This window comes from Raphanus sativus, chromosome 2, assembly GCF_000801105.2.
Source record: "Raphanus sativus cultivar WK10039 chromosome 2, ASM80110v3, whole genome shotgun sequence".
NCBI lineage: Eukaryota > Viridiplantae > Streptophyta > Magnoliopsida > Brassicales > Brassicaceae > Raphanus > Raphanus sativus.
This window is the reverse complement of record NC_079512.1, coordinates 37,380,378-37,395,341: the sequence shown is the minus strand read 5'-3', so window position 1 is coordinate 37,395,341 and position 14,964 is coordinate 37,380,378. Positions and strand designations below refer to the sequence as shown.

At 38.7% G+C, this 14,964-nt stretch overlaps 3 protein-coding genes across 18 annotated transcripts; 2 read left to right on the top strand and 1 right to left on the bottom strand.

Moving 5' to 3' along the window:
* The first annotated feature begins 13 nt into the window (after positions 1-13).
* Positions 14-2,623, top strand: LOC108839781 (pentatricopeptide repeat-containing protein At4g32430, mitochondrial). Of its 2 annotated transcripts, XM_018612556.2 has the most exons (2): positions 400-494; positions 631-2,623. In XM_018612556.2, exons 1-2 carry the CDS (start codon positions 400-402, stop codon positions 2,444-2,446), a joined length of 1,911 nt encoding a protein of 636 aa, XP_018468058.2. In that variant the 3' UTR covers positions 2,447-2,623. The 2 variants fall into 2 exon arrangements, with proteins under 2 accessions (XP_018468057.2, XP_018468058.2); XM_018612555.2 differs by having other exon boundaries at positions 14-2,623.
* Positions 2,624-5,741: 3,118 nt separating this feature from the next.
* Positions 5,742-10,972, top strand: LOC108834390 (pentatricopeptide repeat-containing protein At4g32450, mitochondrial). Of its 15 annotated transcripts, none has more exons than XR_008942774.1 (7): positions 5,742-5,859; positions 6,177-6,575; positions 6,823-7,455; positions 7,968-8,066; positions 8,147-8,188; positions 8,339-8,410; positions 8,530-8,879. XR_008942774.1 is itself a non-coding variant. In XM_018607723.2 (5 exons), the coding sequence occupies exons 2-4, from the start codon at positions 6,186-6,188 to the stop codon at positions 8,019-8,021; spliced, it is 1,077 nt and encodes a 358-aa protein (XP_018463225.1). In that variant the 5' UTR covers positions 5,742-5,859; positions 6,177-6,185; the 3' UTR covers positions 8,022-8,066; positions 8,147-8,879. The 15 variants fall into 15 exon arrangements, 5 of the variants coding, with proteins under 5 accessions (XP_018463225.1, XP_018463227.1, XP_018463224.1 ...); XR_008942773.1 differs by having other exon boundaries at positions 8,324-8,410; XR_008942772.1 differs by having other exon boundaries at positions 8,339-8,879.
* An 88-nt stretch (positions 10,973-11,060) lies between these two features.
* On the bottom strand, positions 11,061-13,606 carry LOC108834389 (protein DUF642 L-GALACTONO-1,4-LACTONE-RESPONSIVE GENE 2). The gene is made up of 3 exons (XM_018607721.2): positions 13,428-13,606; positions 12,037-12,534; positions 11,061-11,788 (listed from the first exon to the last, which is right to left on the bottom strand). Exons 1-3 carry the CDS (start codon positions 13,498-13,500, stop codon positions 11,262-11,264), a joined length of 1,098 nt encoding a protein of 365 aa, XP_018463223.1. The 5' UTR covers positions 13,501-13,606; the 3' UTR covers positions 11,061-11,261.
* Positions 13,607-14,964: the final 1,358 nt, after the last annotated feature.

Genomic DNA, 14,964 nt, shown 5'->3' with positions numbered 1-14,964 from the left:
CCTCAAACTCGCTCGTAATTTACAACTTTACCCTCAAAACTCTATTTTGCTCCGTCGTTCCCCCCACAGCAGCAAAGAGCCTCACTTTCTTCTCCGATAGTTGTTCACTCGTATGTAAAACTTGAATCCGCTTCTCATGACCCTTTTGAGTTACCTACACTGTAACCCCTCAAAGTCTTTACCTTTCCAGAGATTTCGCTATCCTTTGATTAGTGCACACAAGCTGTTCGATGGAAGTTCCCAAAGAAACGCAACAACCTACATTAACCATACAATCAGTGAAGCCTTGCGGAGAAGCTCTCCTTCGCAAGCTCTTGCGATCTTCACTAAGAATCTCCAGCTGGGGCTTTCTGGTCGTAGTAATATAAACGAGGTCACTTTTTGTCTAGCTCTTAAAGCATGTCGTGGAGACACGAAACTTGGTTGCCAAGTCCACGGGTTTTCGATAACCTCTGGTTTCACTTCCTTTGTATGCGTTTCGAACGCTGTAATGAGTATGTACCGAAAGGCCGGTCGGTTTGACAATGCTTTGTGCATATTTGAGAGTCTGGTTGACCCTGATGTTGTTTCTTGGAACACTATGCTCTCTGGGTTTGACGACAATCAAGTTGCTCTTAACTTTGTTGTTAGGATGAGATCAGAAGGAGTAGTTTTCGACGCGTTTACTTATTCAACCGCTCTTTCCTTCTGTGTGGGGTTTGAAGGGTTTAGTTTAGGATTGCAGTTGCATTCTGTTGTGGTGAAAACGGGACTTGAGAGTGATGTTGTCGTTGGGAACTCGTTTATAACAATGTACTCGCGTGGTGGAAGTTTCAGAGATGCTAGGAGAGTTTTCGATGAGAAGGTTGTTAAGGATATGATTACATGGAACGCTTTATTGTCAGGACTTTCTCAAGCAGGGAATCTCGGGTTTGAGGCAGTGCTTGTGTTTAGGGAGATGATGAGAGAAGGTGTGGAGCTTGATCACGTGTCTTTTACTAGCGTGATTACCACTTGTTGTCACGAAAATGACCTGAAGCTTGCCAGGCAAATCCATGGTTTGTGCTTAAAAAGAGGCTACGCAACGCTTGTTTCTGTTGGTAATATGTTGATGTCGAGTTACTGGAAGTGTGGGGTTGGAGAAGATATGGAATCAGTGTTTGACCAGATGAGCGAGAGGAATGTTATCTCTTGGACAACGATTATTTCCGCGAATAAAGATGATGCCGTGTCCATCTTTCGTAAGATGAGGTTAGATGGAGTGTACCCAAACGAGGTCACATTTGTTGGATTGATCGACGCTGTTAAGTGCAATGAACAAATCAAAGAAGGGCTTAAGATTCACGGGATGTGCATCAAGAATGGTTTTGCTTCGAAGCTTGGCAACAGTTTCATCACAATGTACGCCAAGTTCGAGGCTCTGGAAGATGCCAAGAAGGCGTTCGATGAGATAAACATCCGGGAGATTATTTCCTGGAACGCTATGATCTCTGGATACGCTCAAAACGGATTCTCACTCGAAGCTCTCAAGACGTTCTTATCATCAGCGGCGGAAGCAACGCCGAATGAGTACACTTTCGGAAGCGTGCTAAACGCAATAGCTTCTGCAGAGAATATATCTCTGAGGCATGGTCAGCGTTGCCATGCTCATATACTGAAGTTGGGTTTAAACAGCTGTCCCGTTGTTTCCAGCGCGCTTCTTGATATGTACGCCAAGCGTGGGAGCATCGATGAATCGGAGAAAGTCTTTCACGAGATGTCTGAAAAGAACCAGTTTGTTTGGACATCGATAATCTCGGCCTATTCAAGCCACGGAGATTTTGAATCCGTGATGAACTCGTTTCAAGAGATGGTTAACGAGAACATAGCACCAGACCTGATCACGTTTCTGTCTGTGTTGACAGCTTGTAACAGAAAAGGTATGGTAGACAAAGGCTACGAGATTTTCAGCTCGATGACCAAAGACTACTACCTTGAGCCGTCTCATGAGCACTACTCGTGTATGGTCGACATGCTTGGCCGAGCTGGGAGGTTAAAAGAAGCAGAGGAGCTTATGAGTGGTGTTCCTGGAGGACCAGGAGTGTCGATGTTGCAGAGCATGCTGGGGTCTTGTAGGCTGCACGGGGACTCTAAAATGGGAGAAAAGGTGGCTGAGCTTGTTATGGAGATGGAACCGGAGTTGTCTGGTTCTTATGTTCAGATGTATAACATCTTTGCAGAGACAGGACAGTGGGAAAAGGCTGCGGAGGTTAGGAGAAAGATGAGGAAGAAGGAGGTGAGGAAAGAAAGAGGAACCAGTTGGGTTGATTTTATTGACAGTGACGGTTCTTTGACGACGCAGGACTTCTCTTCAGGTGATAAGTCTCATTCGAAATCTGATGAGATTTGTAGAATTGTGGAAACACTTGGATTGGAGATGAATATGGAGGAGGAGGTTGCATTTTCAGAGTTGTTTAATGAAGGTTGAAGTTGAAAATCAAAATTTTATAAACGTTAGTTGTAGGAAGACACTGAATGAGAGTATACATGTATCATGCTAAACCGGTTTAACATGGTCTTCAGATTTAGACCGGTACGATTGTTGTTTCTTAAGCTAATGAAGCCATAACAGAATATGATAGCTTTAAGGTATGAGTTTGATGTGTGTTGGACTCTTCTTATTCACGTCTCTTTACGTTTATCATTGTTTAGTTCATATATTTGTGAATAAAAAAATATTTTTTTCTTAATTAACTTTGAAATTATTCTTAAGCAACTTAAAAAGAGGGTGGCAGAGGAGAATGTTTACGTCGTCGATAACCTCGTTCTTCTGATATTCGCAAACACGTTAACTTTACCCCCACTTCAGAACCCTCTTTACAGTTTCCCTTCTAATAGTACTTGTACTATTTTTCATAGTTAAATGACTTTGACTCTAGCAAAATCCTTCTCATCAATGTTTTATTTAATTCATGACAAATATGATTTATTAATCACGGTTGAATGGTATAGTAATATATGCATCTAATTCTCATTGTGAATTACCAACAAAAAAAATTAGTATTGGGATATTTTTGGGTCATCAAAAAAAATTGTGACTTATGATCACCGATTAAAGAATTTTACATGTACAGAAGACTTATTCATTCCATTATGATCTACGGTCAGTTATAATAATACAAGACTTCTGTTTTATTATTTATTGCTATATGCCAAAATAACTTTCTAAGAGTGTTTAAATACTAAATCATATTTTCTGTAGCAGGACTCGGGTGGTGGTTGAAACTTCAAACTAAACCACATACAGCTAACGACTATTAACTCCGCACCTCGTCTCCAAGTTACTAACTTACTATCCAGGAAAATAAGTTGTTGACATGTTTATGTCAGAGTGTTAGCTGTGTGATTCTTTAGGGTGATTCAATGCTGAGAAGAAGTGAAAAAACTTAAAATGTGATAATCCTTTCGACTTTGAAGTGAAGATTCAAGTGTATCGAGTAAAATAACTAGAAAGCAAGTGTATCAGAATCATTGGCTGTACATAGTGTTGCGATATTAATGATCACGTAATCGAGTTTGGTATATATAGAAAGCCGTTGTGGATTGGATCTAACTGGCTAACTGCGCAGCATAGTTGGTGACTTCTATAAAGTAGACATGTTGCAGGTAGATCTGCGGACGTTAGTGATTGTAACGGACTCTCCTAGGCAAGTTCGACGGCCTGTGAATGTCTGCTCCCTAGGGCTGGCATTTTATCCGTTAAATTTGATTCGATTCGTTATCCGTTGCTATTCGATTCGAAAATTCCGAATATCCGTAAGCTTTCGAAGCAAAGCAAATACTAAAATTCAATATCCGTCAAAATCGAAGCAAATCACAAATATTAAAATTTTGGGAAGCGAATATCCGATCCGATCCGTCAATATATAAATACATGTATATTTTGATTATATTTAAAGTTTTAAATGTATAAAATTATATAATTATTATTCTAATATATTATTTGATAGATTCTATTCATATTATTACTTATATAAAAGTATTACATAAAAGGAAGAGAAAATATTTACGATAATTATAATTTTTTTTAAAGTTTTGTGTTATTATAATTTTAACTAAGTTTAAAAATTTACAAAATATGAAGATTCATTGCTTTTTTTAATTTTTATCTTTTATATCATGCAAAAAATATATTTTACAAAACAAATTTGTATCAAATTTTTAAGATTATTTGTATTAATCAAAACAAATGAGAGATCCGTAAGTATCCGCGAATATCCGCAAATATCTATTTATTTTCCGGATATCCGTTTTTCCGAATATCCGTATTTTTCCGAAGCAAAGCAAATCGAAAAATCAGATATCCGTAACATTCGAAGCAAATCACAAATACCTTCAAAAACCCGAATATCCGATCCGTGCCGAGGCAGTGCTCCCTATAACATAGTCAATGGTCAAATGTGTACCACATATCACTATATCAGGGATTATTGTAATCCATTTTTCTTTGTGGAAAGATTTGCCCTCTGACTTCTCGCTAATAACTCGTTGTAACAATTTTGGATTTGGTCTAATTTTTATTGCGTAAAATCATATGATGAAAATAATCGATTTTTTTAAAAAAATAGAATATAAATGCTTTACTAATTACAGAGCATATACGTTTTGCCACCTAAATTTTGCTTTGACCAAATGTGAATTTTATGTATTGATTTATAATTTCCATATGATCATGAATTTTGTTTATATTAAGGTGGTCAAGTGGTTGTGGTCAGGTAAAGTAAGGAGACGAGTTTGAAACGTCAATATGCTTTCGATTTATCATACGTTTTTTATTTATTTATCGTGCAAAACTAAATCAGTTTCTAGATATTTTACTTTGGATACTTTTAACAAAAAAATATTTATGAAATAAATAGTTTTATGACAGTGGTTAACTTGTTCGAATATATCACGAGTATAATGAAGTTGAAACAAATATATTGCGTAAGCGAAAGGAGATAAGACTTGAGTGTACGATACATATCAATGTGCAAAGCGAAAACAAGCTGTATAGTTAGTTTTTTTTTTTTTTTTTTTTCAACTCAACTTCAACTTTTCATTAGCCAAATGTTTTGATACAAACAATTGTGACCACAATGCCTCAACAGAGACTTTAACCACAATGTGATCTATGGAAGTAGATATAGCATCATCTAGGATCACTTATTTGGATCCTACATTGCCTCATCTAACTACCTATCACTTTGACCACCATGGAAACAAATTCATTTTACCAAAATGGTGAAAATGAATCATTCCTTACACCACTAACTACACGGGCATTGACCACAACTGAAAAAACAGAGACTTTACAAAGGAATTACAATCTAAGACCTTGCTGGAGATCACCACTTGATTGACATTCAGAACTTGGATCATACCAACTCAACGCCAAGGCGCATACTTCCCCCTCAAGTCCCGTCCAGATAGCAGTCGTACCCCAGCCTTATTGTATGGATTCCAATATTTGTAAAATTAAGTACACCCCTATTAGAAAGCGAAAGCATGGACGGTATGCATTAAGTTCACGATCTGTCAATTAAACGCGCGTGTGCACGGGCGAGTGAAACGTAATTTAATTTCACTAATCAAACCGTCATTAATGTAAATGTATGGGTTGTTTCTCCTATTTCTGGTTTAAAGATTTTTAACTTAATTCCCACGTCATTAAATTAAAAAAAAAACAAAAAAAAAATATAAATTACGTAACGCCCAATTAGCTTTCCATATTTTCACATTACCCGAAACCCTAATCCCCAATTTCTCTTCCAATCACAATAATATCTGAGAAAATTGAAAGAGATAAAAAAATTCGAAAAATTTCCGGCCATCAAAGTCTTCCTCCAGACATTCCAGAAGGTGATGATGATGATGATCTCTTCTTCGATTTTGTTTCATTTGTTAGTGTTGATCTCTAAAACTGGATCGAGATTATTTGCTTAGTTTATTGATTTTACGGCTCCTTGTCATCGTTTCAAAGTTGTTTTGATCTGTTTTGGATTGATCTCGTTGCTTTGATTGTGTTATTTCCTGTGAATCATTCGTTTTAATTTGATTAATTTTGATTTTATTAATACCTTTTTAATTTTGATTTTATTTAGAATATTTCGTTTGAATCTGTGTTACTGAGCTTCCTACAGGATCATAACTGTTAAGATTGTATCTCTTTTTTGCAGTTGATCATCATGAGATTCAGAAAAGGAAGCAGAGTAGAGGTGTTTAGCAACAAAGAGGCACCATACGGTGCGTGGCGATGTGCTGAGATCATCTCTGGTAATGGACACACCTACAACGTCAGATACTTCTCTTTCCACGAGGAGGCTGTCTTGGAGAGAGCTCCGAGGAAGGTGATCAGGCCGTGTCCTCCGCAGGTCGATGTCGAGCGATGGGAGGCTGGTGAATTGGTGGAAGTTCTCGATAGCTTCTCGTGGAAAGCTGCCACGGTTCGACAGGAGTTGTGTGGGAAGTACTATGTGGTTCGGTTGCTCGGGACTCCGTCGGAGTTTACGTTTCACAAAGCTAACATCAGGGTCCGACAGTCTTGGCAAGATGAGAGATGGGTTGCGATTGGAAAGGTAATTTCTTTTTGTCTTGTTTTTTATGTTATCAATTTGCAAAGCTAAATGTCTTTTTTTTCTCTTGTCTTGTCTTCAAATAAGATTTCCTGCTTGGTCCTCTGACTCTACGCATGTGTGGTTGGAGGTGGCGGTTTGCATAGCCTCTTAACGATGTTGATCGTTTTGAAATGAATCTTTCACTAATTTACTAATGAACATTAGACGTTAACTAACTGTGTGGTGTAATTTTTTTTTTTTTTTCCAGATATCAGGTTCTGTGAAGTCATCCGCACTGACTGTATCAGACGTACAACGGAAGAAGCAGCCCCAAGTGAAAAACATACGTCTACAGGAACCTAGTGTTGTCTCTGCTAGAATGTTAAAGAGGCCGTCACCTAACAACTGGCCTGAGTGTGCTGAATCATGCACAGGAAACCCTAAGAAGATACGATCACTGGAAACTTCCTCTAAGAATCGCGAAACTGGTTGCTGTCAGTTGGTCAGGGTAAGATCAAAAGGTTCTGACGAGAGTGTTCGTGCAGGAAGCTTAGTCGCTGACGATTGTTATGATAGCGATGCATGCTCAGTTGGTAGTTGTAGCGCTGCTAGTGATGATGAGAGTAACATGCCACCTTGTATGATGCTAGATGGCTCTAGTCAACAGGCAGATTCATGTAGCAGCGAGGCTGAATCTTTCTGTGGCCTTAGAGAAGACGCAAGGCGGAAACGTTCGGTAGCAGGTGATGGAGGGAGAAGGTCATGTAGGTCTGAACTATATACTTACCGCAGTACATTGGGGGACTTATTCGCTTCTGGTCCCTTAAGTTGGGAACAAGAAACGTCATTAACTGATCTCCGTCTTTCTCTTAATATATCAGATGATGAACATTTGATGGAGGTAAAAAATTTGATATCTGCTGGTACCCGCAGTCAATTTTGCTAGTATCAATCAGAATTAATTCTTTTTATCTTTTTGTCCTGGCCATATTTCCCTGCAACGTGGAATCATTCAACTGTCATATATTGTTCCTTTCCCAGTGGATTTGATATTGAGTGTATAGTCACAGCAGAATATATAAGTATGTACTGAAACTCTGATTAGAATGAAAATTTCTGAGGTTCATTATGGTGTTCTTTTCTACTATTTTGTCAGATTTTCCTTAGTTCTTTTATTGTAATTCCTGAAGGAAGTTAAAGCAAAATTCAATGTATACATACTCTGAGATATCATATTTGAAGGGCTGTTAATATGGTGCTTTCTTTCAATTTTTGTACAGTATGATTTTATGTTCTGTGGCACACTTTGTGTTGATATACTTGACTCCATCCTGTTACTTGTGGCAAGATGGGTCAGTCGTATTTTTCCTAGTCATCCTCTGGACATTATTGATTTTCCCCTGCGTTTTTCAGGAACATTGTCGCCTTGTCCGAGGCATGGCAGACCTTTGGCTTTTAGAGGTTTAACTCTGATGCTGGGGTTTACGACTTCTCCCTTTGGCCATATGAGTGGTGCAATACCATTCCTGTTCTTCAAAAAGTAACTGGCTTTTATGCTATTTTTCATTTTGTCACTATCTTGATTATTTCAGGTGTCCTGGAGTTGGCTTTGTCCACAGGGCTGCTTTGAGCAGGTTTCCTTATATGTTTACTGTCTGTTGGATTAAATTTGCTGATAATATGTCAAGCCTTAGCCCTTTCTAGTTCACTAATTATATCTTACGGTGCCTTCTTTTTTGGTATTTATTCTGTTCTGATTGCTTCATTAGAACTGCATGATGTAGATGCTACCATGTCGAAGTATCAATAGGCATAGTCCATTCTTTTTGGAAATAAGCGTTTTGGATTGTTGAGAGGTAAGTGTGAAATGGCTTTGAAAAGGGTTAATGGTCATCTAGACGATGTGTAGATTCTTTATTCTGATTTGTTCTCATGACTTTGCTTTCATGGAACTGGTGCTAACATTCTTACTCAGTTAGTCGCATATGCGTTGTGGAAATTCTCCAAGCTCACTCTCCAGATATCTCCAGCAAATCTAGTTGTTTAAAATGTTGCTTCCTTTCATGTGATGATGTCACTGTTATTATGCCGTGTGTTCTTTTTTTTGGTATGGTTTAGTTACTTCCAAGTGGAGATATTAGCATCAACATGAGGCAGTAAAAGTACTTGCAAGTTCATATTTTATATAAACACAATCCCCTCCACTCACTGGATAATAGAATTGTGTTATGTTTGTAATTGACCCAGTAAACTGTATGAATGTTTGTAGTGAAGATTAATATTATCATGTTGGGATGAAAAAGCTAATTCAATATTTACAAACTTTATTTAAATTTTGTTAATAATTTGAAGATTTAATCCGTTTTACTACCCATCTTAAAGTGTAGCTGCTTAAAACCCTTAAAACCTTACCTCCGATCATAATTTAATCGAATCATCATCTTTTAGGTCGTAAATTACTTTTTCCGTTACTGTAATTTCATTTCATCAAGCTATACGCAGTTGTCCCCGAGTTTCACCAAAAATTAATCTATTGCCCGTAACTAATAAAATAGCTTTTTTAAAAATTTGTGAAACTCTGTTTCTTTGACAGATTATACAAAAGGTGGTTTTTTTGTCTGCTCAACCCTGGTCGGCTTCCATTTCAACAGTAAATGGGTTTTGTCCCGTTGGTGATATACACGGCTAGATGCTCGCTTCTCAGCTCAACCTGTAAGCTACGCTATCCTCTTTCATTTGATTCACTGAAACCTCTCGGTCCTCTGTTGAGAAATCTAAGCACAGCTGCGGAGAGATTGGGTTTCCTAAACCTTAATCCAACTGGTACTTCTTCATATCACACTGGCTTCGTGAATGGAGATCAATCCCTTGGTGGGTTTCAGCAGGATTCATATGGGCAGAGGTTAAACCCAGATTCTCCCCCTGTTTCTGGTCACAATCCGAATGGGTTTTATCAAAGCAGTGAACTTTTTGACCATAGACAACGAGATTGGCAAAATAGTAGTAGTTATGCTTGTTCCTCGTATGGTAATGACAATCAGGTGAATGCTGGCTTTGTTCAGTCACCGAGCCAGAGTTGGGATTCTCAAAATGGTGGACGGCAAGTCCAGTCTGATAACCACGCAAATGCACATTTTCATCAAGATTATAGTGGCCTCGACTCATTGGATGCGCTTTGCAGAGAAGGTAATGTGAAAGAAGCAGTTGATATCATCAAATCGTGGAGAAATGAGGGTTATTTGGTAGATTTAGCCAGGCTTTTGTGGCTAGCGCAGCTATGCGGGGACGCACAGGCTTTACAAGAAGCCAAAGTTATTCACGAGTTTATCACTTCCTCGGTTTCTCGTTCGGACATCAGCGCTCACAACTCGGTGATAGAAATGTACTCTGGTTGCGAGTCCGTGGGAGATGCGTTATCCGTTTTCGAGAGTATCCCTGAGAAGAACTCGCGGACTTGGTGCGGTATCATAAGGTGTTTAGCTAAGAATGGACACGAAGAGGACGCGGTTGATATGTTCTCTCGTTTTAAAGAAGAAGGGAACAGACCCGACGGAGAGATATTCAAAGAGGTCTTCTTTGCGTGCGGTGTTCTCGGTGATATTAACGAAGGGCTACTGCATTTTGAGTCGATGAACAGAGACTACGGGATCGTTCCTTCTATGGAACATTACGTGAGCATCGTTAAGATGTTGGCTGAGCCTGGTTATTTAGATGAAGCCTTGAGATTTGTTGAGTTGGTGGAACCAAATGCTGTTGAGTTATGGGAAACATTGATGGATCTTGCACGTGTTCATGGGGATTTAGAGCTCGGTGAACGGTGTCAAGACATGGTTGAGCAGATCGATGGAAGTAGACTGAAGGAAGAATCAAAGGCGGGTCTTGTCCCTGTCAAACCATCGGACATAGCAAAAGAGAAGCTACAGAGGATGGCGAGAGGGAGAAAGTTTGGAGGTGAACAATTTATGGCGGCTGGAGATATATCTTTTCCAGAGAACAGAGAGTACTACATGGCGTTGAAGAGCTTAAAAGAGCATATGGTGGAACTTGGTTACGTGCCTGAGTCCAAACTTGCGTTGCACGACGTGGACAAGGAGAGCAAAGATGAAAACCTTTTTAACCACACGGAGAAATTCGCTTTCGTCTCGTCGTTTCTCAATACTCCTGCGCGTTCTCCAGTACGAGTGCTGAAGAATCTACGTGTTTGTATTGATTGCCACAACGCGTTGAAGCTGATGTCGAAGGTGGTCGGGAGAGTTTTGGTTTCGCGAGATGTCAAGAGGTTTCACCATATGTCAGATGGTGTTTGCTCTTGCAGAGACTATTGGTAGCGTTTTGCTTTTTTACTTGTCTTCGTTTAGAGATTAGCGAAACGTTAAACATGTTTCTTTATATACTACGAGCTTTTTTTGGTGTCTGCCTTTGAATCATTTCAAATTTTATCCTTGATTATCCAAATTTAAATAAAATAATAGTAGTAGATTTACCATTATGCATTAGATTAGTATAAAATAATTAACCATCTTAAATTTTTTTATATATTCCGACCAAACAACAGCAAACGAACGCCGCTGTCCGCCTGCCCTCCCGCTCAACTAGAGGGTTCCGACATAGCTTTTAATTTAACAAAAGAACAGTAAGAGGCCGATAAAGCCCAATTTATGACGAAAGCCCACTGGGTCGTCACTGTCACGTGAATAACTCGCCAGCTCACATCCTCCGAGCACTGAGAAGTTTAACGTCGTCGATCACCGGCCCACACAGGCTCGAGAAATCGTCGTTCCTCATCGCGTAAAACGTGCTGTAGAACATGATCCTAGTCCTCTCCGAGACGGCGACGAACTTCAGCGACGCTCGCTTGAACCCGCCTTTCCCTCTCGATTCGTACGGCACCTTGAGCGTGTCTTTCCCGGCGAAAGCCTCGACGATCATAGACCCCGCGCAGGCGTTGCTCGCGTCTCCGACGACGAAGGAGAGGACGTAGATTTTCCCGGGGGTCGTGCGGACGACCTGTGCGACGGCGCTCTCTTTCCCGGCGACGAGTTCAACGGCGCGACGACCTTGAGGGACTGAGAAATGGTCGGAGTCGATGTATTTAACGGCTTTGAGAGATTCGACCATCCATCCCGGTAACGGAGAGTGGTCGTCGACGGCGTTTGGTGGGATCAGGACTCCTGATGACGTGTTGGGTAGAACCCATGGGCCTTCTTCGAATCCTCCGTTCTTCAGAATATTCTCTGCAAACAAACCCCACAAGTTTTAAATATTTACTGATTTGACCCAATAAATTATTTGCTAGCTACGAAACCCCACGTTAGTACTAATAGTTCAACACCAACAAATAATGTTCTACAAATTGCACAGAAGGCGAATCGATTATAAGCAAAATGATTTATTTAAGCCAATTCTTCTAAAAATGTGTCTAAACGATGTATAAATGCACATTAAAGTTGCTAATGACAATAGTTAAGTTCAAAACACTTACTGTTGGTGGGACGAGGAGGAAAAAGAGCTCTCATAGCAACACCATCGATGAGTGGTCCGCAAGCAGGATCTTCCTCAACACCTGGATTATGTATCACAATCTCTGCATAATCGCTCTGCGCCTTGAACGCCCACGAATACAAGTCCCAACCCGAGCTACTGTATACTGTTTGAATGGGCATTACTCCGTGGTGAGGCGCCACAGAAACGTTTAACTGCTCGTCCTGTGCGCAGGTTCGAGCCGCACTGAACGTTATGGAATAGTAGGAGCCTTTTTTAACGTTGATCTTTTGTTTGATGGAAGCTTCGTTGCCTAGACGCACCGCGAAAGCGCCTTTAGGCACGACAAGGATCATGTCGCCTTGTTTGTGTCCTGAGGGAATGTACTCGACGAAGCCTGAGAGTTCCCAGCTCGGGATTGCTGTTTTGTTCATCACTTGTGTCCCTTTCATGTCCGTGTGGCGTGGACCTAGTTCGAAGTCACCGTTTGGTAGTAGCCCTGTGTTTTTTTAGGAGACAATGAACAAAACAAATAGAAATCAAGGTCAATGCTCTATATGCATATATATTTGTAAAATTTTGTTTTTTTAAATAAGTTTTTTACTCTATGTTTGTCCATCAACATTTATTTGGAATTCTATATATAGATCAATTCACCAACTTGGATTATAGTTTTTTTTTTCTTTTTTTTCAAAAGGTTATAGTTAATAACATTTAAGGTTTGTTATGGTTTCTGAGAAGGGTAGTGTAATTTATAGATGTAACAATAATGAAAAAACAAAATTTTCTCAAGCCAAATGGAACTAGTGTACGTATATAGTTGGTGACAATGATTCTAGTAAAGTACATTTTCACTTTTGTTTAACATGGGAATGTTTACTGAATAATGGTTTTGCTGTTTCAGATCTATGATATAATATAATAATTGAAGAAAAGTTGAAGTGCGAAACTTTCAAATTACTAAAAGAATAATAAACTGTTGCAGATTGGAAGGTATGAGTTTTTACTTTTTACTGATGCATTTATTGTAAACCATTTGACAAATACCATGTGCATGTATACAGATCTGTCTGATTGTAACAGTTAAATACTTTCATCCAATATTCTCTTTAAGTAATTCTGTTTGGTATTTAAATTCACAAAGCTATTCTGTTCTTGTCTATTGGTTAAGCATCTAATGATACACAAAGAAGGAAAATTAACATCTTGTAGTTATCAAGTAGTAGTATTCATGACTTGTGGTGCAATACAGACGAAATTATTTTGATATACAAGGTGTAAACATGATGTGAATGAAAACTGTAATATTATTTTTCATAGCTAAACGACTGTTTTTCTTACGCTTGCTTTAGTTAAAAAAAAAAAGAAGATATTTGCATAACGAGGGCTTACCATCTTTGAAGCAAAAGGCAGTGTAGAAGATCGAATGAAGTAGAAGAAACACTACCACTCCCATTTCTTTCATGTTTTTCTTTCTCCTTTTCTACTCCAATTATTATGTTATATACTTATACAAAATGGAGAATAGTGAGCGAGAGAAGGAATGTTTAGTGGAGTGAAGGAGAACGAAGACGAGATAGCTCTTTATATGCAAAGCTGTACAAAAAAAAGCCCCTTGTCTTTGTCTTAAACTACAACTTTACCAATAGAGACTTGTGTCGGAGCAGCATTGGTCTCTTTATTTATTCATCGTTCCTTGGAAACGGGTCACTTTGTCTTGGAAGGTTTGACTAATTAAATAACAAAGTAAACATGTAAGAGTAAATAAGAAAGGAACTATGAGCTATATACATTTAACTTGCGATTTGAAAAACAATGAATATGTGACAGTAGTTAATGGTAATATAAGTGCAGAGGTGAAGGGGACAAAAGCTGTGGGACAATGTGATCCATATATCTCTCACATGCCTTCTCATATTGGTTCTCCCATCGCGACAAGTTAAAGTTGCGTATGTTCTGAATTATCCTATCACATTCTGAATTATAAATTGCATCAAAATGCTTGATCTGTGTGCCAAATCCAGCAAGGCTTTTTGGCTCAGGTATAAGAAGTTATTTGATTGCACCGGTTAAAATCTGATATATATATATATATGAAATAAAAACATTGTTTTTATTAAACAGGAGAGGTGTCCGAAACCCGACTAACCCTGTTCACGCGGGTTGGCCCACCCGACTAAATAAAAACATTGTTCAGATAGGACAAGTAAAAGAATGAAGATTATACAAAAGATGAATGGAGTTAAGGCGTAAGGAAGTGTACCACTTAATAATAGGTATGATTAATGCTCTTTTGGGGTTAAAATGTCTCGAAAAGTGTTAAATATAATAAGCCCGTTTGTTTTCGTTTTCTTTGAATCCTTCGAATGTAACAGATAATATGAACTTATGTCACAACGACTAAGAATTTAGATAGCAGCTCATAAATTATAAGAGATTACAAAATAGAGGTTTTCCTCCGAACACTTGAACACCAGGCCGCCCACATTGTTACTATTATTTCATGCATATATCGACTAATCTTTGTTAGTGCAACATTAAACCAAATGTTTCTACCGTTAAAGCAGCACATGATCGACAGAAATATTGAGTATAAAGTCTAGAGTATACCACGCTGGCTCTTTTTTGCTTAGATTTTTTCTTTTAAATACTGCCCGAGCCGATATGTAACTTAAGATATTAGTTAATAGTGTTGATATTCCAACTTTCTTTCCATGTGCTTTCTTATATTTAGTCTGCACCTCTGTCGGATCAATAATCATCGATGTTTCTTAAGCCGAACTATAACCTATATATATTTAAAACCTTTGCTTACCAAACAAAAAACTAAATTATGTGATAATGGTGAACATGATCAAAGTAACCTCGAATACTAAACATGTTGGTTTGTCTGCAAAATAGTAATACAAAATAATCAAGCAAGCAGCAT

What these genes read in the sequence shown, in the direction of transcription:
- LOC108839781 (XM_018612555.2), top strand. Translation starts at nt 137, where the DNA reads ATGACCCTTTTGAGTTACCTACACTGTAACCCCTCAAAGTCTTTACCT.
- LOC108834389 (XM_018607721.2), bottom strand. Translation starts at nt 13,500, where the DNA reads ATGAAAGAAATGGGAGTGGTAGTGTTTCTTCTACTTCATTCGATCTTC. An exon ending in TGCCTTTTGCTTCAAAGATG is followed by an intron (nt 12,535 to 13,427) that starts GTAAGCCCTCGT and finishes AAAAAAACACAG; the next exon opens with GGCTACTACCAAACGGTGAC. An exon ending in TCCTCCTCGTCCCACCAACA is followed by an intron (nt 11,789 to 12,036) that starts GTAAGTGTTTTG and finishes GTTTGTTTGCAG; the next exon opens with AGAATATTCTGAAGAACGGA.
- LOC108834390 (XM_057003613.1), top strand. Translation starts at nt 9,209, where the DNA reads ATGGGTTTTGTCCCGTTGGTGATATACACGGCTAGATGCTCGCTTCTC.